This window comes from Sturnus vulgaris, chromosome 5, assembly GCF_052056855.1.
Source record: "Sturnus vulgaris isolate bStuVul1 chromosome 5, bStuVul1.hap1, whole genome shotgun sequence".
Taxonomy (NCBI): domain Eukaryota; kingdom Metazoa; phylum Chordata; class Aves; order Passeriformes; family Sturnidae; genus Sturnus; species Sturnus vulgaris.
This window is the reverse complement of record NC_142247.1, coordinates 28,998,091-29,022,186: the sequence shown is the minus strand read 5'-3', so window position 1 is coordinate 29,022,186 and position 24,096 is coordinate 28,998,091. Positions and strand designations below refer to the sequence as shown.

Sequence of the window (24,096 nt, the reverse complement as noted above, 5' to 3'; positions counted from 1 at the left end):
AAAAGAGATGGGCTACTGCACAAACAAGGTTTGTGACCCGACAGCTTGGCTCCCTCTCACTTTACTGGTGCCTCTCTCCTCCCACAAACCAGGCTCCATTCCAGTCCAGTTTTGTGTTCCACTGCACTCTGCAATCACACAAAGCTGCAAAACAGGCTTCCAACGCCCAGTGTAGGTTTTATAAATCATGATAAGGCTGTGGAGTTAATTGTTATTTACATAACATTTTAGGCAATCGACATAATTGTTTTTAAGTTGTATGGAGGAACACCATGGTGGTTCAAAGGCACAGATGGGCACATGGACAATCCTCCAGACAGACTTAGGGGCAGCTGCTGCTGCTTGTTCAGTGCAAGAGAAAAATCACAGCCTTCTCTCTCTGTGTTCTTACACATGCTTGGCATTCAAACATGTGAACAGTGCACACAGGCGCAGTGTTTTGTCAAAGGGAAGAGAAAGGGACACATTCCACAGGGATTTCATGGATTGTATTAATTTCCAAACCAAGCTCATTTAATTAGGGTGAGAAGGAAAAAGTCAGTTAGAATAAACACCACAGGCAACGGCAAAAAAAAATTTACAATAAAATATGCTCGCTCCCTTAAGCAATGGCCACGAGGATCAGCCACACTACACAAATATTCCAAGCCACAGCAGAAGGGGAAGAGTATATTAAAATAAAAATTAGCCACACACTGCCTTTGACAACAGACTTGAAAGAAGAACCAAAGGGATCACACATCACCCCTCTGACCCATGAGCAGCACCCCCATGGCCCAGAGAAGCAGAGCAGCAGCAGCACAGCCTCCCCTCTGGCACAGTGCTAAATGCTATAAGGCAGGAGTCAAAGTCCAATAAAATAAAATGCCCAACTTGATCAACAGTTGATCCAGATGAGAGCTCTTCTGGGCCCCGTGTGAGTCTTGGCACCCTTGCCAATGCAATCAAAACGGAGAACTCTTCAATTCATGCTGAGTTCACAGCAGTACAGACTTATTTTAGCATAAGCACCTGCCCTACAGACCAGGGAATTACTTCAAGAGGAGTAGGAAGACAATTCAGCAAAGATTCGTTCAAGTTTATGAAAGCAGAAGGAAGGACAGACTTCCTACAGGGAAAAAAAAAACAAAAAACAAAACGGACAGCATGTCTGTATGGGCTCTGGGATCCTCTCCCACTATGCAGCTCCGAGTTCTCTGCTGATGACAGTCCTTGGGGAAGGAAGGACACATCTCTTGTCACCTTGACATCTCTTGTCTCTTACAGCTGGTGGAGGGTCTGTAAGAGCATGTGGCGAGCAAATGAACAGGAGTCAAGAGCACGGTTGGGTCTGTGGAAAGAAGGGAGAAAGATTTAAAATACTGAATTTAAGAATGGCTTTGTATCTGCCTTTAACTGAGCAAATAAACACTAAAACCTATAAAAACCTTTAAAATGTATGTACCTCTTGGGGCTTTTGTGGACATCTTTTCATAACTGCCTCTGGAGGCCTTCATATAAAGATCCCCTTTTATATTACCTCCTTACTAAAGTTATCTTGGGTTTCATTTCCAGATTGGGAAAAAGGCAACAGGGCCACTTTTTAGGGTACCTTACAAACAGCCCACAGAACATCACCTGAAAGGGCCCAAGAGACAGAGGCTGCAATAGCTAAATCAGATTTGCACCAATAATCTGTTCCTGAAATTAAACCATGGAAATACACTCACAGCAGGGTTAACATGAGGCTAAACTTCTGTAATGTTTCCATTGCCTCCCAGTAATGTATATTTCTGTTTCTGCAGGCTAATTGCTGGCTCAGCATCACTGAAACTTTTACCAGTCTCAATCCATCCATTAGGGAACTTCCCCCAAAGAATTTTAATCCAATGTTTCCCATTGTTCTGAGAATAGAAATCATTAATTTTACCTCTCTTCCAACCTCACCAGAGCAAAATAACCTTTAACAATGAACAGCTGTGAAGCCTAGTCAGTTTGGGAAAGAAGGATGATCTAAAATAAAGAGTGGAATATCTAGGATGGAGCAAGGAGTTCACATCCAGGAGTACAGCACACGACCAATAGCTGCAGAGGTTGTTTGGTACATCACTCCATGGTGGCTGCAGTTTAATAGAAGCACATCTTGGATAAGACTTAACCCTTTTTATTCCCCCTAAGAGACATTCAATGCCTTATACTGAACAGAGTGTCACACACTCCACACAGTGGAGTTTATCTTCGAAGTGGCTGTGAGACATTTCAGCCCTCATGTTTGGAAGACCCAGCCTTGTTTGCAATGAGGGTGCTGGGTCCATCCAGGCTCATTTTTGGAAACAGAGAACCTGGACCACTGATGTTGATCACAGACAAGATCCCTCAACCCCCTCTCCTAACATTAAGTCTCCTCTAGCAATAAAATCCTCCTTATTTGCTGTGGAGTTACCTGCCTGCCACTCTATGCTACAGACTGTTGAAAGAAACCAGTGATGTGATACAATTCCACAGCAGAGAACAACATTAAAAAAAAAAAAAAATCAACAAAAAAAAACCAACCAAACACAAACCCCATCACCTCCAGCAAGTCACAAGTGGGCAGACAGACATGCACATACTTTCAGTATTTCCACTTAAAAAATTATGGAAAAGCACATGTGGATTCACAGCACCCTCTTGCGTCCAAGAAACCCAAATAAGGCTTGACAGCAAGTAGAGTAAGATGGATGCTGTTTACAGTCTGTATCCATAATTCTGTAATTATTATTGAATAGAGAACACTGCCTACAACAACAAATTGTCACAAAAGGAAGGAGGTAAGTGCCTATTCCAGCAGCCTCTTGCAGTGAAAGACAGCAGAGTTCTGGCCTAGGCAGCTACAAGAACTTTAAAAGCCCAAAAGAGCTAACTGCAAATCAAAAGGAGAAAAAAAAATAGAAAATACCACAAGAATGTGAAACCTATGATTCCTTCACTTGCAGAAAACTGATATGCAGAGTAGAATTAGATTTGTTGCAGAAACAGAGGCCAGATGAGTTCTGAATATTACTAGGTTAATCAGGTAGAGGTTTAACTTTAGGATTGCAATTTTACTCTGACTGAATTCCAAGAGACAAGAGACAGAGGGTAATTGAGAAGCTGTATGTTGGTTTTGGCTGGGATAGTTTTCTTCATGGGAGGGGCTGTGTTTTGGACCTGTGCTAGAAGCAGTGCTCACAACACAGGGATGTTTCAGTTACTGCTGAGCAGGGCTCACACATCACCAAGGCATTTTGTTTCTCACACCATCCCACCAGCAAGTAGGCCAGGGGTGCACAAGAAGTCAGAGGGGACAGAGCCAGGACAGCTGACCCCAACTATTCAAAGGGACAGTCTATGGCACATGACATCAGGCTTATCAGATAAAGCAAAAGGAAGAAGCTAGCTATGATGGAGCTTTTCCTGGAGAGGATGGAAGTGGTAAATTAATTCCTTGCTTTGGTTTGCTTGCAGATGCAGCTTTTGTTTTACCTATCAAGCTCTCTTCACATTAACCCCCAAATCTGCTCACTTTCAGTTTTCCCCTTCTCTTCACCATCTCATTGATGTGAGATTAAGTGGATGTGTGGGACTAAGGGAGCAGCTGGGGTTAAACCACAGCAGGCTGTTTTAACTGCACTGTGGGGTTCTTGAACTATTTAAATTTACCCATACACAGATTTAAGAGCTGTTGTCCTTGTTCCCTTAAGGGAAAGCATTGTATGAAATGCCTATGTTGATGTCACAGAGATAGATTGCTTGTAGCTAGCATGCACTTCACTTGTCTTGCAGCACAGGACAGAAGCTTCCCTATAAAATAACAGCTTGCAACAAATTTGTAAAGCAGAAAACTTCAGCTCCAAGCATTTCATAGCCCCAGGGGCAGTGGAGGCTTGGCATTAGCAGGAAGATCTGCCTTCCACTGAAAGAGGCTCTCAGCTCTCACTTAGCTTCTACAGAACCTATGAACAGTCTCCTACTTCCACCACGAGACTCTTCCCCTCTTGTTCTTGCACTGAAAAGGCTCTGGCTTTAAATGGGTTTTTGTTGAGTTAATGAAGACCAAGATTTTACTCTTTATTTTGTCACATACAGCATCATCTACAGCTTAAAAACATTTATTGGGAAAAGCCTACCTGCACATGTACAGGAAGAGGGGAGAAAAGTGTATTTTCTGAACAAAATCTGTTAGGACACTTAGAATTAAGAGGCTACTCTGGGCCCTGCTACCTGACATAACAATTAGGACAGTCAAAAGCCCTGAACCAAAGTATTCTTCTTGTATTCTCAGCTGCTAGGAATTTAAATTCCATTTTGAGGGCTGGGGCTCCATCAACAAGCAAGAACAATGCAGCAGTGTAGGAAACAGCAAAAATTCAGTGATAGGTCTGGGTAATTTCATATGGCAAGTCCTGGTATTTCTTGCTTAAACCTGTCATGATTCAGTTAGAGGTGTATTTGTTCAGTCAGTAAAGCACATGGTCACTGGCTTGTAGGTGCCTTAACCTGACCAACACAAAGAGAGGAGGCAGCAGGCAAAGTGGGCCTCCAGTTAGCATAGGCACATGTGTAAGTAAGATACTTTATTTTCCAAAACTGACCTCAGCATGGTTGGTGTTTATGGAGCACACAAACCACTGCTACATAATCAATCTTGACAGCTTTATCAGCCACACCAATGCTTGGAAAAGTTCTTGTCCCCTATCACAACTGGCCAGCTTCCAAGCCCAGTAGAACCAAGACAGACTACCAATATTACACTGCATTCCTACTGCCCATGTTTCATACTGACCACAACTATCTGATGCCTCCACCTTTCACCAGCAAGGGATCCTAAGCTGCTACTGATAACTCATATACCATGAAATTCAGGAAGGCTTAAGCCTCATTCTGGAACCTGCTAAAAATCTGCTCTCACCCTACACAGCACATGGTGCACACTGAGCCAGCCACCAAGGTCCAAACAGATGTCAGGACTCTGCTCTTCTGCCTAAAGTGACATTCTTGGGCTGTTTCTCCTCTGACTGTTGAACAGTAGTATGCAACTCTATTGCAAATCCATTTGGTGGGTTTTTTCCCTTAAATCTCAGTGCTGAAGTTGATACTGATTTAATTCAGGAGACATATTGTTTCCATAGCCATTAAATACATTAAAAAAGCCAAAGCTGGTGGGTTGGTTCTATAGCTATAGTGGAAGTAACAATAAGTACAGGCAGTCAGTAAAAGCAGCTTCTTCAGTACTTATGCTCCACATTTAGTGATTTTTCTGAGAACTAACTTCGTTGCTGTCACAGTAGGGAGTTCCATTTAAAAGAAATTCAGTCTGCATTTTGCAGTTTTCATGTGCTGGCATTCAGTGTCACACAGCATGACAACTCTGGCAGAGCTCTGCTGACCTGCTTAACTCTGAAGGATGACTTGGAGGGCATTGCCAGACCCGCTGTACCCACAGCTCACTCAAGCAGTGGCCAGAAACTCAGCAGGTTTCCTTAAGCTCAAAACAGCTTTTCTGTGAGAGGCATTAGCAGTCTCTCCTCCAGAGACACTTCCTTGCTAAGCTAACTTCCCACTTTTCCCTCTTTAGGATGTTTTTAAACTCTGAACCTCACATACTGTAAACAAGATAAGAGGCCCATTAAGCTATTAATTCTCAATTTCAGAACAGACATTTGTGGGCTTTCACAACAGCTTACATGTAGCTATTAACCCTCAAACAGTTTCACAAGCTCCCACAGAGAAGTCTGTATGGCAAATACAATACTCACTTTGTAACAAAAGCTGAGAGAACTGGGGCCAGGGATTTAGGGAAATAATCCTGCTGGACCATATGGTTCAAGGTCATAAGAATACCATAAAGGCTTGGAACAGTTTTGATCTTCTCTTCACTCTGAGAAATGGACAAAAAAAAAATTAAAAAAAATCAGACATCAGACAATTGGTATTTGATCTAACCCACTGTAATTTACAGACAAGGAATTCTCTGCTGAATGAAGTGCTCCCACATAGTGCAGCAGCAAAAGCTGGTGACTAGATTAAGTACAAGACAAAGGTGAACAATTCCATGTCTCCCAGCACCTGAAATAGTGTCTCAAGAACATTCTAGTACTTATCAACTGACAGCAGTACTAATAGGGAAAGTAGTGAACCTGCAAGTGAAACAGCCAAATCTTCTCAGAGGCTCTGTGCCAAAGTGTTCCCCTGAGGAATTTCACCAGACTTCAGTCACCTTAATTTTTATTGTATTATTCTGTAGGTCATTTTCATACCACCACCAGCTCTTTGACAGGCTCCCTCCAGAACATGATGCAGTGTTCCCAGAACCAGTCTCACAGTTATGTACAAGATAAAGCCAACAGTCATCCCCTTGCTTACATCATGCATGAATTATTCTTATTCCTAATGTGATGCTATCCTACATGTCCCAGGTCTTACATTGTTTTCATTTATTTCTCTACCGGCATTTCAACAAGACTCCTCATTCTGCAGTCAGGACACAGATCTGTGTTCCTGCTCTATGACCTTGGAGTATTAAGAATCTGTTGCTCACATGCTTCCAGCTCCATAGGACTGAAAATGCAGTATTCTCCTTCTCCACATGTAGGGGACTGGTGATGAATTAGGCACATCACAGATGACAGTCAGCAGGTTGACCCTCCAGGGTTTTATCATCAGTGCCACTTCCTGGCCTGACAGAATTCTTCAGGAGCACAGGTTTGTGCTTTGCGCCTCATGCATATTGCTATTTTCCATAGGGGCAAGAGGTAAGTGTCAGTCCTCAAAACAGGCATTCTGCAGAGCCAAATGCCACCTTGGGTTCCATTGACCTTTCTGGGAAGTGGGAAGCTCAGTGTTGGACCAGTGTACAATGAACACAGGGAGAGGCTAAACTGATTTTTAGGGATTAAGTCATATCCATGCATGTCAACAAGGATCTGGACCCCAAGCTGGATATTACCAGAAGGACATTCATAAACCTGTTTAATAGCAGGCTGCTATAACAGATTATGGCTTTTCTGTAGTTCAGAATTGTCTTAGTCCAAGTGTGTATTGTCAGCTTCCAGTTCTTGAGGCAGTGAGAAACACTAACCCTTGTAGCACAAGCAGGCAAAGGCATTTAAGGCTCTGCAGACAGAACCTCTCCACAGTCACCTCACTGAAAATAAAGCTACTAATTCTATGAAAATCACAGGCTTCCTACTGACCCTCCATCTTCTCACAGTAAGTTTATTCCTTGCAACTAATTACTCAACAGTAGCATCTGGCAAAGTCTCCAAAGCATGAAGTTGAATGCTATTGATCTGGCATGAGTAGCTGATAGACAATTTTGAGACATGCTCTCAAGAAATGCCCTAAAGGACCCCAATAAGAGCCATGTCAGTGTTATTAGACATCATAGTCCAGCAGCAGCATTATTGCCCTACCTGACCCTCCCTACCTTCAGGAAATGACTGAGAATGCACATTAAGCAGGAGATGTGCAAGAAGGTGACATCCTTCATCCTAATGCAACCTTGCAATTTGCAGTTTCTGCTGGACCTGCAGACTTCCATTGTCCCTGGGCATCAAGCATGCACAGGCACCCAGCTGCTTCCATGGCAACCTAATTACCCAAAATCCTGCCAGTCTGGCCTTCAACAGCCTAAACAGACCACAACTTAACTCTTTCCTGCTTCCTCACCTTAAGTAGTCCCATGTGGACCAAGAGGTTTGTGATGAATGCATCTGAATTAAATGTGGCAGAACTGAAGGCTTTTTTCATCAAGGCATCTAAAAAGAGGCAAGCACATTAGTTTAAGCAATACAGAGAAAGGACATTAATTAATTTTAAGATTAAAATGGATCATACAGAAACTCAGCTGTTAAATCAATTTTGTGATATAGTATCTGTTAAGATTTCATTTGCCTCTGTAGCTATAAGCTCTGAAACACTAAGACAGGTAAAACCCCTTAAGTATAAAGGAGAAAAAAAATTTAAGAAATCCAGCAAAACACACAAAGCCCACACGAGAATTCCCACACTGCTAAGCTTCAGATGCAACACACCCCAGACCTATGCACCACCAGATGCTCTGCTCAGTGCATTTGAGCATGCATGCTATGTGTATACATGCATAAAAACATGAGCCAATGAACTAGAGCACCAAGTGGTAGAGCCTTGACTTAAAGGCCAGCAACAATTCACCTTTCATTTGAAGCCACAAGGAACGAGAGAACACAATGAGAAAGTTTGTTCAGCTGTTTTCTGGACTCCCTCAGGACCAATACAGTGCCACAAACAATGGGGAAACCACTGCTTTAACCTCTTATGTGTACAAGGTGGGCAAGGCAACCCATTTTTGACCTCTGACAATTCCCTTTTCCTAGAATGGGCAGAATTCACTAGAGTGGCTGTAGAACAGTGCCAGACATTAAGCAGGGTCCTCACTGATGACTGTCAGCTGGTGGCTGCTTTTACAGAAGAAAGTAATTGCCAGGTTCTACCTTTCCTGAAGAAGCAGGAACGTGTTTGTACACAAACACTTGGGACAACAGTAATAGCCTTTGGTCCATTTTTTACTGGAGAAAATTTGTAACAGGCATGAGCCAAAGTGCACTAGCTCAGTGAGGTGCCAACTGACTATTTTTCACTGACTGGACCCATACCAGCTGCAGAGAACCACTGTGTTACTGCTTGTAAAACAAGTTTCACCATGTCTACAAATTCCAAACAAAGAAATTCCAAGCTAGGGAAATTCCACAGTACACCACCTTAAGTGGTCTTCAAAATAATTGAACCAGTTCTTTTGCACAATAATGATAGGTACTTCATGTATGGGAGAACTGCACTGCTGGAGGATTAGAGAAATATGAAAGGCAGTGTCAAATGCCCAGGGTTGCTTGGAAATTCCTATTTCCAAGCAAAACCATGAAGGGATATACCATTAGTGTACCATTAGTCCACACACTAATCAGACCTAACCTGAACTACTACTCCAACACAGTGTGAGAAATGGTTTCTTGTTTGAACATTGGTTTCTGTGTCCTGCCCCATATGTTAGAAATCTCTGCTTCCTGAAGAAATTAAAGCTAAGAGACATCAACTAGGAGGTCTCTCTTTACAATCTCATAACACTACACTAGGGAGACCACCTCCTACAAAACGCTTTTTAAATCAATAGCCTTGGAAAGGCAACTGACCTTAAAACACAACTACTGGCTATGGACAGCCCAGCATCAAGGAGATGCAGTAAGGGCAGCACCAGCCCACTACAACAGCAGCTACAACAGAGAAAGGCTTTGGCAGCACAAAATATGCCAGGTTCACAATCTTCCACTTCCACAACAGCAGGGCACAGCCTGGTACTTCATCTGCCAGGGAAAAAAAGGCCCAGTGGCCTGGCTCACAGGGGCCTTGTCCCACCTTGCATATGTGTCTGTGGCACTGAACCAGGTCATACCTGTTGTTTCATGCACTGCTGTTTTCACTGGGGCTTCATCTTTGAAGACTGAGGATATCCTTAGGAGGGTTGCAACTACTTTCTCTACATCAGATGTATCTGTCTGAAAGAAAAAAAACCAGATCAGTTAACTGCACAAGCAACACAAACAAAATAACTTAATGTAGAAGCTCTGATGCCAGTTTAAGCATTAGCTGCATCATCTGCTTCCATAAGGTTCTTTGGGATCACTGGAGAAAAGAGACAAATCTAAGTCAAGTCATCACCTCTGGCAATTAAACAATTTTGAGAGAAAAATCAAGCCCAGACAAGCACCAGCTCACCTACCTGCTGAGCTATCAGCACAGAGCACTTTGGTCCTAGTCGCAGCAGCTTCTCTGGTGATGGGAAAGCAAGGAATGTAGCAACATCCACAGGAGGAGATGGCACTGGAGTTGAAGCCTGAAATGGGCAGAATCCATCTCAAGTTTATTCTTGGAAGTAAATAAATTGGTTCAGCAAAAGCAGACGGGACACCTCAAGGGCACAGCTATACCAGGCCAAAATGTGTTCTGTTTGAAAACAGCCTGAGGCTGATCAAAGCCCAGAGCTGGAATGGCCAGGATATGCCAGCATGAGGGCATGGAACTGCATGTACAAGGTCCCCACCACTTTCTGAACATGGAAGACTTTTGCTATCCATGTGTCACTACAAACACTACTCAGCCTTTCTCTCTACACATGTACTTTATGCACACTTTCACAAAACATTTTCCAACGAATCCATTTTATTTCCTGAATGTTACAATAGTGCCACCCCATGCAGGAATGTGACTGCCTGTCAGCACTTCAGACTCCAGAATCCCATTTCCTCCTTTACTCTTCTCCAACTGATGAAAGAAGAATCCATCTGGCAGTAAGCTTACCTGTGAATCAATTATCTTCTTAGGAGTCAGTGACTCCTGTTCTTCCACTCCCCTCTCCTTCAGCTGTTGCTGTTCCTCCTCTTCTTCATCTTCCTCATCTTCTTCCTCCTCATCATCATCCTCATCCCCTTCATCATCACTAAGGTTTGAATAGCACACATCCCATTAATTACACACTTGGAATGCCTGTACACCGGCAATCAAAACTTTTCAAGAACAAAAGAGCAGCCTCTCCTCAAAGTCCTACTGCAAGAAGCACATCTCACCTGCAACACACCAAGAGGACACTCAGACATCAGTCACACAGCTAAGAACAGCAAGAAAAGATCAACAAACAATCATTTACTTATGCTAAGGTAAGTCCATCAATGAAAACAAGACCAGCTTAAGACACATCCTTGGCTGTGCTCCACACTCAGATCAACATCCACCAGCAATGAGAGAACTCTTACTTTAAAATGAGAGAGGTCAATGAAAGTGTTGATGAAAATTGTCAGAAAATTTCTGATTTAACTCTGGTACCATACCTACCTCAAAGATGCCAGCACTGATGCCATGTTGAAGCCTTCAAGGATCTCATGGAGTTGCTCACACACCTCTTCTCCCAGACAGTTACCTAGGTTGATAGAGGAAAGGGAGCAGACTTGACAGATGCACACAAGTTTGTTCTTGAGGACTTAGCTGTATATTCTTGTCTAGCTCTTTTTTCTGAAATCAGTCACATGCCATTTCTGCACAGCACCTTAGAGGCAGCAACATAAGCCGCACTTAATAGACAGAATCAAACAGTTGTTAAACAAGTTTCAGTAGCATTACACAATGGCTGGAGATGAAAACCCCCTAATACTTCAGAATCTGTTATTTCTCTGAATAGCTCTTGTTCTTAGTGACTCTAAAACAAGGACACACAGCACAGCACCAATGAAATGTAGTGACCCAAGGTATGAACAGCAAAAGCCAACAATAGTCAAAGCTCTCACACTCTTCTGCAGAATTGCACACAAAAGGTTTCTGTTTCCAAGTATGAAGTATCTGAGATAGCACTGAATAATTAGTTTTACTGAAAACAGGTATAGATATTAGCTTATCTTTCCACCTTATCAAGTGTATCAAAAATGCTTACCAATTAACTGAGCTCATGGTTTAATAAAACTTTCAGGATCTAACCATTTCCTGTCTCAAGGTCATGCAGGGTTCAGCTACTGAGTAGTTTTTTATATGCTGACAATTGCAAGAATAGAATATATGGTTCTGTCAATATTCTTCCTAGTGGTTTCTCATTGGAATCAAACTAGACATACATGGATCTAACAACCTTACTTACCATTGAGATCCAATTTCTCCAACTCTGTCTTATCTTCAATAGCTTCAGCAATAGTCAGAGCAGCATCTCGTTTGATCTCACAGAAAGACAAATTCAGTTCCTAAAAATGCAGAATAACATTTTGTTTGCAGAATTCCTATTAACACTATCATATCCATAAATTTCATGTCCTCACAAGTGTCCAGGAAAAACTGTCATTTGAAGAGACTCCCAGCAAATAAAAAGTGTTATTAGTTGAAAATAAAGCCTGACATACTCCTACATAATATACTTGAAAGGGGAATTTTGAAATGTACTGGTGGTTAAGAGCAGCACTATTAAAGGTGATAATTTAAAAATATCTACAGATCACTGCTCACCTAAAAGGTAACAGAAATTTCAGTCCTCAGCAATCAGCTGACTGGAGATCTTCACTTATCAAGGGTCAAAAGAGCACTCCAAAACTCACACTCCAGTAAGTCTAACAGAAGGGCAGCTACTGTACTAAACAGATTGCACATTTCCTTTGATACCTCAGATGCAAATTAAGGCCTTCAAAAAACAAGCCATAAGTGGTACTACTTCTGACAGATCCAGTTAACAGAGAAACCATGTGGACTAGTAAAAGTACAGTAATTCAACAGCCAGACACCATCCCCCACCATTCGACATTGTGCTCAATCAATCCCTTCCTGAGAAGGGATTGAATATTAACTACAGAAGGGAAGCAGTCCTTGAACAGAATGAATCAGCTGCAATTGATTCACACTACCTTCCCTTAACCACTTCTGCTCTGGAAAAAATTCTTGAACTTCTGTCTGTTCATCTCAATACCCCATTACCTAAGTTTGCTTGGGAGATTCAGACAAGTTTCAGTGGAACCAGCAGAAGCCCAAGCAAGATATTACACACCACAAAGAATCTACTTCTTTCTGTACCAGGTTCATACACAAATAGATATTAGTTTAATTTTTGTCTCTGACTGCAAGACTAGGAATCATATGTTCAGCATCTGTCTCAGGGCAGTCATGACCCATGGCAGGTGTTTCTGGAGATCCTAGTTTGCTTATGTTATTAATTTGACTTCAGCCTGTCCAGAATATTGCCAGATTGAAGTCCTGTGCAGATACTGATGTAGAAGGCTGTGGTATCACCAAAAAACTAAAAATATTTGGACCTTTGACTGATGCTCTAACAAAGAAAAAGCATTAACTGTATAAGCTATGAAATGCTGAAGAGATACACTGTTCATGAAGTCCTCTTTGTGTCACTCCCCACTCTTGAAGCTCTGGCAAGTTCTAATAGCAGGTACTTCCATTATCAGATTTCTTGAGCAGCATATACTGAATTGAGCCACACAGCTACAAAAACATCAAGCAAAGACTAAACAGATCACTGGTACACCTCCACATAGCACAGCCCTAGCTGGATGGTGGGATGCCACTGATCTATAGCACAGCTTGTTGCTTTTCAGCTGTGAACACAGAGCCTGCATGGAACTGAATCCTATCTTAAAGTAATCAGTAGCAGTAGAAGAAGAAAAAAAATATGATATCGAAAACTTGGCATTTTTCAAGAGAGCTGAACAGCAAGAAGACAATACCTTTAATTTATGAAGCCCTTCTTTAACAGCATCAGCAATAGCAACAGCACCCTTGGAACGCACCAGGCAGTCCCCAAAGTTGATCACTTCAATCTGCCGAAGTGCCTTCAGAGTCTGCAGAGTAAGACAGCACAGATTTGAAAGTGGACATGCAAGTGAACTTCCTATTACTTCTGGAATATCATCTTTCCTATTGCAGCATGACATGGTTCTACCAACCCAACTAGACTTGAGACAAAACCCAAAACAACTCACCTCTGCCATGGCCACAGCTCCTTTCTCTGTGAAGGTATTGTCATTCAAGTTTATAACCTTAAGCAGTGGGTTGATAGCAAAGGCCTGTGCCAGTGCTGTTATGCCAGGATGGTTAATTCCATTCTGTGGCATATGGACCTCTTCTAGAGTCCCAATGATCTGGGAAAGAATGTAGAAAAAAAGGTTTTTAGAAGACATACTTCAGCTGAGGAGCATACTGCTTCACTCTTAGGATTTACTTAAAATTGTTTTGAATTTCAAAGAAGTTCTTCTACAGTGAATTATTTCCCAGCAATTCTGTCACCAATTTAAGTAAAATCACAGACACATAGCAAGTGTCAGATAAATACAAGGCCCTGATTCAAAGAGACAAATATAGTTGTCCTATATGCCTACTCTAAATAACTTAAAACAAGAGTTCTTCGCCTGTGGCTCAACAACACAAATAGACCATACGACATCACTTCAATTTTCTAATTAAAATCTACATTTTGCCCTGACCACAGAAGTCAACATGTAAGAAAGCCAATACATATACTGTTTATGGACTAAACAGCATGCCATATAGCACAGTAATTAACCCCATTTTGGTAATGCCATTCAATCCCAATTCTCCATGAATCACATTGTTATGCAACTCTTTTTTTTTCTCCATGATTACTGATTAATCAAAATCGCATCTAGGCAGTTCTTCATGAAAAAAGTCAACCTACAATATCATTGTCAATATACCTGACAATATGCATTATAATTCAGAAGTCACATCTAGCAGCAATTGGGGTATGAAAAAGGAATTAGGTGGCCCCAATCAGTGAATTCTCTTCGTGCCACAAAAGCACAAGTGGGCCAGTGACAGCTAGAGAAAGCCAGGCAACATTTCAAGCTCTGACCAGATGATCCTAGCAAAAACACCAGACTGCTTTTGCTAGATGACTGAGCAAAGCAGCACTCAAGAAAAAAAGCCGGGATACCTACCCCAGTGTCAGTCAACAGCCATGAGCATAGAGAGAGGAAAAGGAATAGGACTATTAAATTACTCAGGAGATGACTATTTCTCCCTCAGGTAAATACTTTGCATAGCTGCTAGTTATGTGTTTGGAAATTTAGGTCACATAAACACTCCGTCACCAACTCTAATTCCACTTGTTAAAGACTCCAGTTTCAGGAGCAAGAAACATCTCTGGTGAACAGACCATCAGCTCCTGCCTCCAAGTTTAGGCAAACTCTGTGTGCATCATCTTTAACACTAGCACTGAATCATACCTTGCTCCAATTGCTGTCAAAGCAGCTCTGGTTTGATACTCACCCCGAAGGCTTCAGCCAGGGCAGTGGCACCATCATTTTCCAGACGATTTCTGCCAGCCACAAATATTTTTAAAGCAAGAGGCTTGCCTTGGGCGCTTGATTTCCTGTGACATTCTTTCAGAGCAGCTGCCAATATCTAAAGATAAAACAAGCAGCTTATATTCCCCCAGCATATCACTCTACAGGAAATCCTAATGTGTTTTGTAGATCCACCTCTTGGGAACTACTTTGGGCATCACTGAAATATACCTGTTTCTACACCAGGGTATACAATAAAGCTGTCTCTACCTGCAACACTTGCACACTGTGGTCTCAGGCAAGAACTGATAATTTTGCAACACTAAAACTCACTGAGCCGTCAAGAACATTTTGCTTCTAATCAGGCAAGCATATATGGGTAGGAAGTTGACCATGAGCTACCAATACACACTTGAAGTAAAGATTCTACTGAGCTGCCTTGGGGCGGGGGGGAACAAAACAAAAAAAACCTCACAGCAGGTCAGATCCTTCTCTACTTAGCCCTGTGAAATGCATCCCAGCACAGTGTCCAATACCAGGCTTCTACATGGATTTACTGGGGTGAGTCCAGCAAAGGGTGCCAAGGACAACTGAAGAACTGGAGAGTTTTACTCACTAGAATAATACTGACCATCAAGATTATTAAGGCTGGAGAAGAAAAGGCTCTGGGGGAGGTATTAGCCATGTGCAAAAACAGCCAGCACTACAAGATGTGGGGAGAAGGTGGTATAAAGAAGGCAGAGTCAGACAACTGCACAAAGTGCAGAGAAAACACCATTTTAACACAAGCTCCCTTTTTTTACTGTGTGGGTTGTTCAACGCTGGGACACACTATTCCTAGAGCTTGTGAAGTCTCCATATTCAAAACCTGACTAGACCAAGCTTGAAGAACCTGGTATAGCTGCCTTGAGCCAGGGAGTTGGCAATCACCAAAGATTGCTTCCAACTTCATTCCTGAAAAAGAGATAGCCTTTACCTTGCCACCACCAATGCCCATGCCACAGTTATTGAGCTTGAGTTCTTGCAGAGTGTAGCATGCAGGGCTCTTCAGCAGAGCCTCAAAGCCACGCACACCGTCTGGCCCAAAGGCATTGTCACTCAGGTCCAACTCCACCAGCTGGGCTCCAGCAGCAATGAGCGCATCCCCCAAAGAGATCTGTAAGGAAACAGATGGCAGTAGGTGGGAGGGAATGGATTAACTTTTAGTGACAGCATCACTGCAGTGGCTAGGTATGACAGTGATACTGCAAAAAAACTTCAACACTGAAGACATTCTGTAAAGCTGCATGGAGAAATAAAACTTTACTGCTAAATCCAGAGAGGAAGTTGCGCAAATTAAGCTAAAGATAACCATAAAGCAGTTACCAAAACACTATCCCATCCCTTTAGGTCAAATACTTCTCAAAGTGAATTTTCTGCTCTAAGCTGCAGAAAGAAATACTGTTTTCATCAATGTTGAGCTTATGTTTTGGCTTCACAGGACTCAAGTAGATGGGGAGCTGTAATGGTCTTAGAGGACCTAGCCATATGATTTATTTAGAAAGCTTAGCTCTCACTTTATCTGTTGGGTCATGAAGATGTTTTTCCCAGTGAAAAGCTCCTTGACCAGCATGGACTCACATTTAACCTTTAATCAACTCCTCTCCACCTTATACAGGAAGAGGAAAAGAGAACCACACACCTATTCTGAGACATCAGCTCTGTACCAAAACACGGACTCATACAAAAAGCATGACAGTTGAGAAGAGGTTATATTAGTCAGAAGGCTCAGATCCAGTTTTTACTTACCAAAGCAGGAGGGATCTCAGACCTTAGCCTGCCTGTGAACATGTCACTCCAATGACACCTCTAAAATAAGAAGCATACAGATAAAACTCACTAAAATATGTAGGTCAACACAGCTGTAATAAACATTTACATACAAGCTGCTTTACATCACTGGGGACAGCTTAATGCTGTCTCCCTTCCTATGGGTTGTCATTTAATTGTACTGAAGAGCTGCAAGAAGTGTTATAATCACTTCCCTTGCAAGGACAAAGTAACTGAAATGCACACCATAAACATTACACAAGAATTCTTGCTTGTGTTCAAGTTGGAATTCTTTTCTGCTGAGAAAATTACCACAGGAAAAAAGCAACAGGAAACAGAAGAATATATTAGCAATGCAGATTTTACTAAGGTATGAAGTTCAACAATCTGAACTTGAAAAGCCACACTCAGCTGATTAATGTATATCAATGTCTCATACCACTCTCCTTCAGGGGACAGCATAGTGTCTCTAGCAGCACAGCATCCCCTTAACATTAGGCTAGAGCAATAGTAGAAAAACATAGCTTGGGCAAAGTTGCATTTCCTCTATTATTTCCTCCCTACTCAGACATTCTTTGAAGACTCGCTCTCCAGAAGATCCAACTCAGCTTTCCAGGGAACCTCGTGTTTTGTTGCCATGGCTTTGTGTTTACAAATGATGCCTTCAATTATAGGCTCTCCCTCACACAGCTTCTCAGCTTTAAGATTGGAAGCATTCTAAACAGGAAGTTAGGAATGCAGAAGGTGCTTCCATTATCCCAAAGCCTCCAAGTTATGCTGTATTTTCATAAGGTTGCTCTTCCTCCTGGAAGAGCCACCGAGCAATCTTTGGGGATAACTCAAAGCAGGTTCCTGCAGGAAGAGCCTAGACAGGCCTTAAGTATTTCCATATTATTTCTTCCCCTTGACTACTCCCCACCTGAGAATCTCACCTTGAGCTCACTTTTCTTCTCCAAAGCTTTGGCAATAACCTTTGCTGCCTCCACGCCCACCGTGTTGCCTTCCAGGCGCAAGGCTTCCAGGCCATCGAATTCCTCAATTTGCTTGATCACTTCTTCAGCTGCAAGAAGCAGATAATCTAGTTGGTCTTTTAACCATTGCCTTGGTTACTACAGTAACCTTCTGAGATCCAGTAATATCTGCTCAACCTCTAGCAAAAACAGCTGAGCAACACCTGAAACAGCAATGGGAACAGAGCTGAAGTGTCAGGTCACCAGAAGGAGCGCTCTCCATTCCCTAACCCGCTTTCTCCATTTTTTTCTTATTCTATTCTGATAGCCATGCTCCTATTTGCAAAAGTTAAGTTTCTTTACTTCCCAAATAAAATTTCTTTGCCATTCAGCACATGGTTTAAAAGCTAGAGTGCACGTTCCTAGAGAGATGCAGAAATTAAGTTGAAAGTTGATGGGAACTGGTGTCACATCAACAGGAAAAAGTTCCCACTGACTGGCAGAAGTAATGCTGGTTCAGCAAACATGTCAGGGTGGAACAATTTAACTTTACAGTAATCCTATGCAAGGCAAAGGAGCAAGCTGGAGTCTCTCCTGCCAATGGGCACTTGCTATTGCTCCCAAGCTCCAAGGCCTTTCCCCATAGTTCAGTGCCTTTGAACTACTAAACCAATCTATAAATAAGCTCCACTTTTGGCATTAGCAAAAAAAAAAAAAAAAAAAAAAAAAAAAAAAAAAAAAAAAAAAAAAAAGGCATTATAGCAAATAACCTCTCTGAAAAACATGCTGTCTTTCTCAGCATGGCAGAAACGTTGATCTAATACATACATTTTCTCCAGATATTTACATTAGCAGCCACCATAAGACTTACTGTGTAACACATATACAGCAAGAAGACAGGACGAATGTGAACTATCGTAGCAGGCTCACGTATCAGCCCATTCCTCTGTGCATGTCTTGTTCCAAGAGCTGTGATGCACTTGTTGACCGTTTTTAAAAGGAGCACTAACTTCTAATGCCCAGTGACTGTTAAAAGCACTTGGAATACCAAGAATACAACTGCAAACCAGGGACCCAAACGCCATTTACAGTGGCTGCAGAACTGCCAGGGCACCAGGTCAAAGCAGGGTACCAGAAGGGAAAGAAATGTCCCTATCAGAAGCAGCTGTAGCTGACAGTCCCCTGCATCACAGATATGACAACTTGTCCATGCAGGATTAGCAGAAGGTTTACCACAAGATTTTACAACTTCAGGGAGATGCTTCCAATTTTTCTCTTACCATCTTCGGCTGTGTTCAGTTTAAGGCTCTGGCCTTTGAAGCTCAATTGTCCACCACCCACTTTGGTTTTGGCAAGCGATTCTGCGAGCTTAGTGATGTCTTCTGATGCCATTTTCCTGCTTTTTCCAAAAGTTAAGAGCTGTCAATTAAAAGAAATCGTTATCATAAAAACTCTCTAACTACAATACATAATCTATAGTGATGCCTTCAGTTTTAGCTTTTATATTTCTCAGATTCTCTATTACATAGTCAGTGTGTGACTCTGAACTTTATATAAAGTGTTAGCAAGTTCTCTTCACAGGGTAGTTAGACAAAACAATCCTTTTCCAGTCCAAGAACCAAGGACACCATAGCAGCTTCAGGCCCAAAAAGTGTAAACAATGACAAAGCAATCTCAGAGGATGGGGCTTCATAACCTGAAGCTGTAATTGGACAATTAACCCCAACATGTAAATAGACCAAAATTTATAGAAGTGTGAAAACTTGTGAGAGGTCATCCATGCTGTGTCTGTCTTGGGTGGAGCCACAGCCAGGCTCTTGTACTGTCCAAGGTGTGTCCTTTGAAGGCCTTTTAATAAACACCTACTTTTTTCCTTTAACACTGTCTAGCATCTGTTCCAGGGAGTCTCTCACAGGCATCAATGCAAATAACCACATTTATCTGAACACTAATGTGTTTTTTGTTACTCAGATATCTAATGGAGTTTTCAGCATCATTACTACATTTCCCCAGAACTCATTTAAGACAGCTAGGCTAGATTAATATTCCAAAATAAACCAGTCAGATGGTGATGATTCTTCCAACACTGACAAGACTTGGGTTTTGATGGAGTTGCTATACTTCATAAATAAACAGTAGGCAAAACCATGGATTAAGGCCACATTAAGACATTACTCTTTGTGCAAGATTAACAATTACAGTGCAATATTCCTCTCATTTCAAACCCCATCCTTTAATTATATGTGCTGCACGCTTCCCCTGCTCTCCAAAGCAAGCCAGAATGAACACAGTTGCTTTCTCTTTTCAGTGATATTCCCAGTAGTGCCCTTGTCAGCACAGTTCCGGAAACATCGAGTTGCTGAAAACATTGTGTGTGCTGCATACAAAACTCTCTCAGCTTCCTGGGTGCTCTTTCCTTTCAGATGTTCCACAGAAATTCATCTCATATTTAACAGGATGATCTTACACTTACAATAAATTAGTGAACATTTAGCCTTGAGGCACAAGTTTGAAGCTAGCTGTGCCTTGTAGCATCTGCATAGCATTATTAATGAATATTAATCACTGTCTGAAGGAACTGGCCTCCATCCATTGAGCAGGATGAACAGAATACATTTCTTATCCCACTACTTCTGCTGGGATAAAAGACTACACATAACTAATGCTTAGAAACCACACACTTAGACTTCAGCTGTCAAAAGGGATGAAGTTTCATTCACACAACAGAAAACTGGTTCTCTTCCATTCTTGTCTGATTAGAAGTAACCCCACACTCCTGTAGCTGTTTGAGGTCAACAGTGCTGGTTTTAAAATATGCCTTATACAAAAGCTGCAAACATGTACTTTCCTCCTGATACCTATCTGTGAGGCCTCCAGCTTCCCCAGAGTATGACTTCTCTTCGGGGGTCTTAATTTTAATACCACTTTTGGAAACAAGGGGTGAAAATCTCCAAGGCTGAAGAACTTCATTTTTCTAGGATGACTATCCTCTCAAATAGGTGCTGCCAGTAGAAAGAAACTCCACTCCTACCAGACCACACAGATGCCAAACTCACAGACACTCCCAACCTCTGCCAATCCAACACTGAGAAGGAAGAAAAAGAGGACATCCTCCAAACCATGAAGGCTTTACCAGACAGGAAGAGAAGTTAATATCTGCAGAAGTCATTCTATCCATCTAGTTTAATTAACAATTCTACTCTTAAAAACCAGTTCCATTCTACTATGATCACCTTCCTTACAGATTAACTCATCCTCCTGGCTCCTCTTTTCCTTGAATCTCTTTTGTCGTTCTTCACCTCACACACAGACTACCTCCTGATCTCAACATACAAATCCAGCATCACATCCTGAAGCATGTTTTATAGCACCCATCAGCCACACCGAACTGTCAACCTACCAGAAGTCTCTTCACTGATAATTCTTCCGCGGAGAAAGCTTTGGGGGGGGGGGGGGGGGGGGGGGAAGAGTCTGTTTAGCAAACACAACCAGGATCTGGCAATGCCAGGTTTCCTTTTCACCTAAAGGCTGTACGAAACTTTACTCTTCCTAATGATCAAAAAAGTTAATTCAGACGAATACTTCAATTACAACACTTCGTCCATCCCAACAGCCAACATAGCGGCTACCTGCAGCTCGCCGCGCACGGGGGGCCGGGTAGCGCGGGGGGACAGCCCGAGGTCCCCGCCCCGCCAGCTCCTGACAGCGCCCGCGCATCGCTCTCCCCAGGGGCGGCCGAAGGCTCCTCTCTGCGCCCGCGGGAGCTGCCGAACCCCGGCCGCACGCTCCCCGCCCGCCTCATGTAACGGGGCCCAAAGCACGGCAGAACGCCCCTTCCCGCCCCGCGCGGGGAGAGACCCGCGGACGGACACGCGAGACGCGCGCCCACGAGGGGAACCCCCGCCAGCGCGTGGGAAAGGCGCGCGTGAGAGCGCCCCCCGCAGGCGGGGCGGAGGAGCGCGCCAGCCCGCGGGATCGCCTCATCTCTCGCACGGCCCCCTCCGCCAGCCGCTAACGGCGGCGGCTGCCGCCTCTGCCCTCACCTCTTCGGGAACTCCGCCGCCGGTGGCTGCCGGGGAAGGCGCGGGAGGCTCACGCCGCCGCGCCGGGGCCGCTGGGTCAGGGGCGGGCGGGGGAGGCGGAGGATTTGAACACCGGCAGTTCTGCTCCCCGCTCCGCGATTGGCTGCTGCGTCGTGACGTCACGGGACGCGCTCTACCGCCGCGCAATAGCCCCGCCGGTGTCGCCACTCCGAGCGTAGGCGGGGCTGCGGGGGCGCGCGCGGTGGGGGCCGCGGGGCACGCCGGGAGCTGTAGTCTTGTCCGTGCTCTCGGCTGCGGGTGCGGCCGGCGGCCTGAACGGGCTGCGCGGGGCTGTTCCCAGGCCCCGCTCACAACCCGAGTTCGCGGAAGTGTCGCTAGGGGAGCTCCTGCAAGCCCGCAGGTCGGACATGAGCACCTAGGGATGTGAAGCCTCACCTAGATAACATCCGTAGGATCTCCTGTTCGTACTTGGCACGTTACTGTCAGATCGTTCTGCTAAGGAAGGCCTTTCACAGAATCTGTTAGCTTGTAAAAGACCTCTGAGATTATTGAGTCCAACCTGTGACTAAATAACACGTTGTCAACTAGACCATGACACTGAGTGCCATATCCAGTCTTGAACACCTGCAGGGGCGGTGACACCACCACTTCCCTGGGCAGCCCATCCCAATGCCCAGTTGCCCTTTCTGTGATGAAATTTTTCCTAATGGCCAACCTAAACCTTCCTTGGCACAAGATAAGACTCTGTCCTCTCACCCTGTCACTTTCACCCTGGACTTCAAAGTCATTCCTGCTTAAGGATGTAAAAAAGCCTTGGTTTGCGTGACAGACTTGTGTGCCCATTGTGCATGACATTTTCTTCCGGGTATAGAAACAAAAATATATTGGATGAGGCCAGGGTGAGCTGTGCACAGACCTGCCTGCTGCTGCAGTGGGTTTGCACAGCACCTCAGTCCCTTCTCTGCAACCTGCAACCTACAGGCACCAATGGAAGTACCTTTCTAGGTGCCAGATGGCTGGTGAGATCGCTATTGAGGTGGGCCGTAGGTAGGATTTATTCTGCTATTTAGTCCCAAAACGTAAGAGGCATTTTCTAGTCTCTCACGAATTTCCCAACTGTGGTTTTAATAAGCAACAGCAAATGCTTATATGAAGCCAAGAAAAGAATGTCAGTAGTTGATGGTACTGGGTGACCAGCCTCATAAATAGTAAGAGGAGTTTCTTTTGCAACTGAAGAAAATTAAGAACTACTTAGACACTAGACTATAGCTTTATGTGAGAAGCATAAAGCTGCCAGCATACATAGAGCTGATGAGGAACTAAATTAGTGTGGTCTCGAGAAGGAGTTTGAATCTGGAAAATACAAGCAAGAAATTTGGCACTAGATGTTAGTTCGTCACAATTTTTAGTAATAAAAAGGATCTTATCAAATACATCCGATTCCCTTCCCTGTCATTCTTCCAAATATTGGTTGTGCCAGAGGGGCAAGAATAAAGGCATTTACTATAGGTAGAGCTATATTGGAATGTAGATGTACCATGCCAGTGTAGGATAGATCCATACATTCATTCTTCCGAAAAAAATTGCTTAACAAATTAAAGTAACTTCTATGACACTGTATCTGGTTTTTAGCAGGGGTTTGCAGAATTTGACTCTTGCTGACTACCTGCACATGAGACTGAGACCTCAATAACTGCACTTGCAGACTGTGAAAATACTCATTTTAACTGCTAAGGAAAGATTTTACTTCATGAGAGGAGTGGTACATGCCAAATCATGACCTTGCAGGACACCTCTCAGTCTTACAGACAAAGGAAATTGGGATGGAGGAAAGCACAATATGACTTTCAGTTGAGAAATGCAGTCTTGAAAATGAATGTTCTTAAATTAAAAACTAGTGTTTATTCCAGCATAACTCTCGATTGTGTGTACCTTTTGGTTTTGTTCCTCTTTTTTCTTATCTCCTCTTAACCTTTTTTCTCATTCAGCAGTAATGTCTTTTCCTTTCACAGGTGCTGCAGGGTTGGAGGTGTCCTGGGCTCTGTGACTCATTTGGTGATGGCTCTCTAAGGCTGCCCTCCCATTGTGATCTGGCATATCTGCTCTCTTTCTGTTTGCTTTCTGCCTCCAGACCTGCTCCACCTTTCTTCTGCCCAAAACCACTCCATCAACAGTGTTTCTCATTCAATGTACATTTTGCCCAGCAGCTTCTGCACCAGAGGCCCAGCTTAGTTTAGTTCTACCCATTGTCACAGTGTCAACACTTTAAATTAAGAAATAACAAATCTTCTAAAGAGTTAATAAAAATAAACATTGTCTTATCCATGGATAGTAGCAATCTTTGGATCAAAACCAATACCTAAAAATGTGCATTGTAATAAAATATTGTGAAGAGCATTAGACAATGTTCTCCAGTATCCATAAGGTGCACTACACAAGTCACAGCCTGTATTTCATAAATTATCAGTTTATTGTGTT

General features: G+C 43.2%; 1 protein-coding gene across 2 annotated transcripts; it reads right to left on the bottom strand.

The window, feature by feature from the left end:
* Nucleotides 1–473: 473 nt before the first annotated feature.
* Nucleotides 474–22,133, bottom strand: RANGAP1 (Ran GTPase activating protein 1). Of its 2 annotated transcripts, XM_014882660.2 has the most exons (17): nt 21,619–21,792; nt 20,976–21,013; nt 18,856–18,994; nt 17,558–17,685; nt 16,605–16,664; nt 15,793–15,972; nt 14,800–14,934; nt 13,494–13,652; nt 13,239–13,352; nt 11,657–11,756; nt 10,864–10,948; nt 10,333–10,471; nt 9,755–9,868; nt 9,428–9,530; nt 7,669–7,757; nt 5,757–5,878; nt 474–1,330 (listed from the first exon to the last, which is right to left on the bottom strand). In XM_014882660.2, exons 3-17 carry the CDS (start codon nt 18,965–18,967, stop codon nt 1,261–1,263), a joined length of 1,710 nt encoding a protein of 569 aa, XP_014738146.2. In that variant the 5' UTR covers nt 18,968–18,994; nt 20,976–21,013; nt 21,619–21,792; the 3' UTR covers nt 474–1,260. The 2 variants fall into 2 exon arrangements, with proteins under 2 accessions (XP_014738146.2, XP_088021375.1); XM_088165249.1 differs by lacking the exon at nt 20,976–21,013 and having other exon boundaries at nt 21,619–22,133.
* Between the last annotated feature and the right edge of the window lie 1,963 nt (nt 22,134–24,096).

What these genes read in the sequence shown, in the direction of transcription:
- RANGAP1 (XM_088165249.1), bottom strand. Translation starts at nt 18,967, where the DNA reads ATGGCATCAGAAGACATCACTAAGCTCGCAGAATCGCTTGCCAAAACC. An exon ending in GAGCTGTGGCCATGGCAGAG is followed by an intron (nt 13,353 to 13,493) that starts GTGAGTTGTTTT and finishes CTTACTCTGCAG; the next exon opens with ACTCTGAAGGCACTTCGGCA. An exon ending in CTCTCAGCTTTTGTTACAAA is followed by an intron (nt 1,331 to 5,756) that starts GTGAGTATTGTA and finishes TTCTTTCCACAG; the next exon opens with ACCCAACCGTGCTCTTGACT.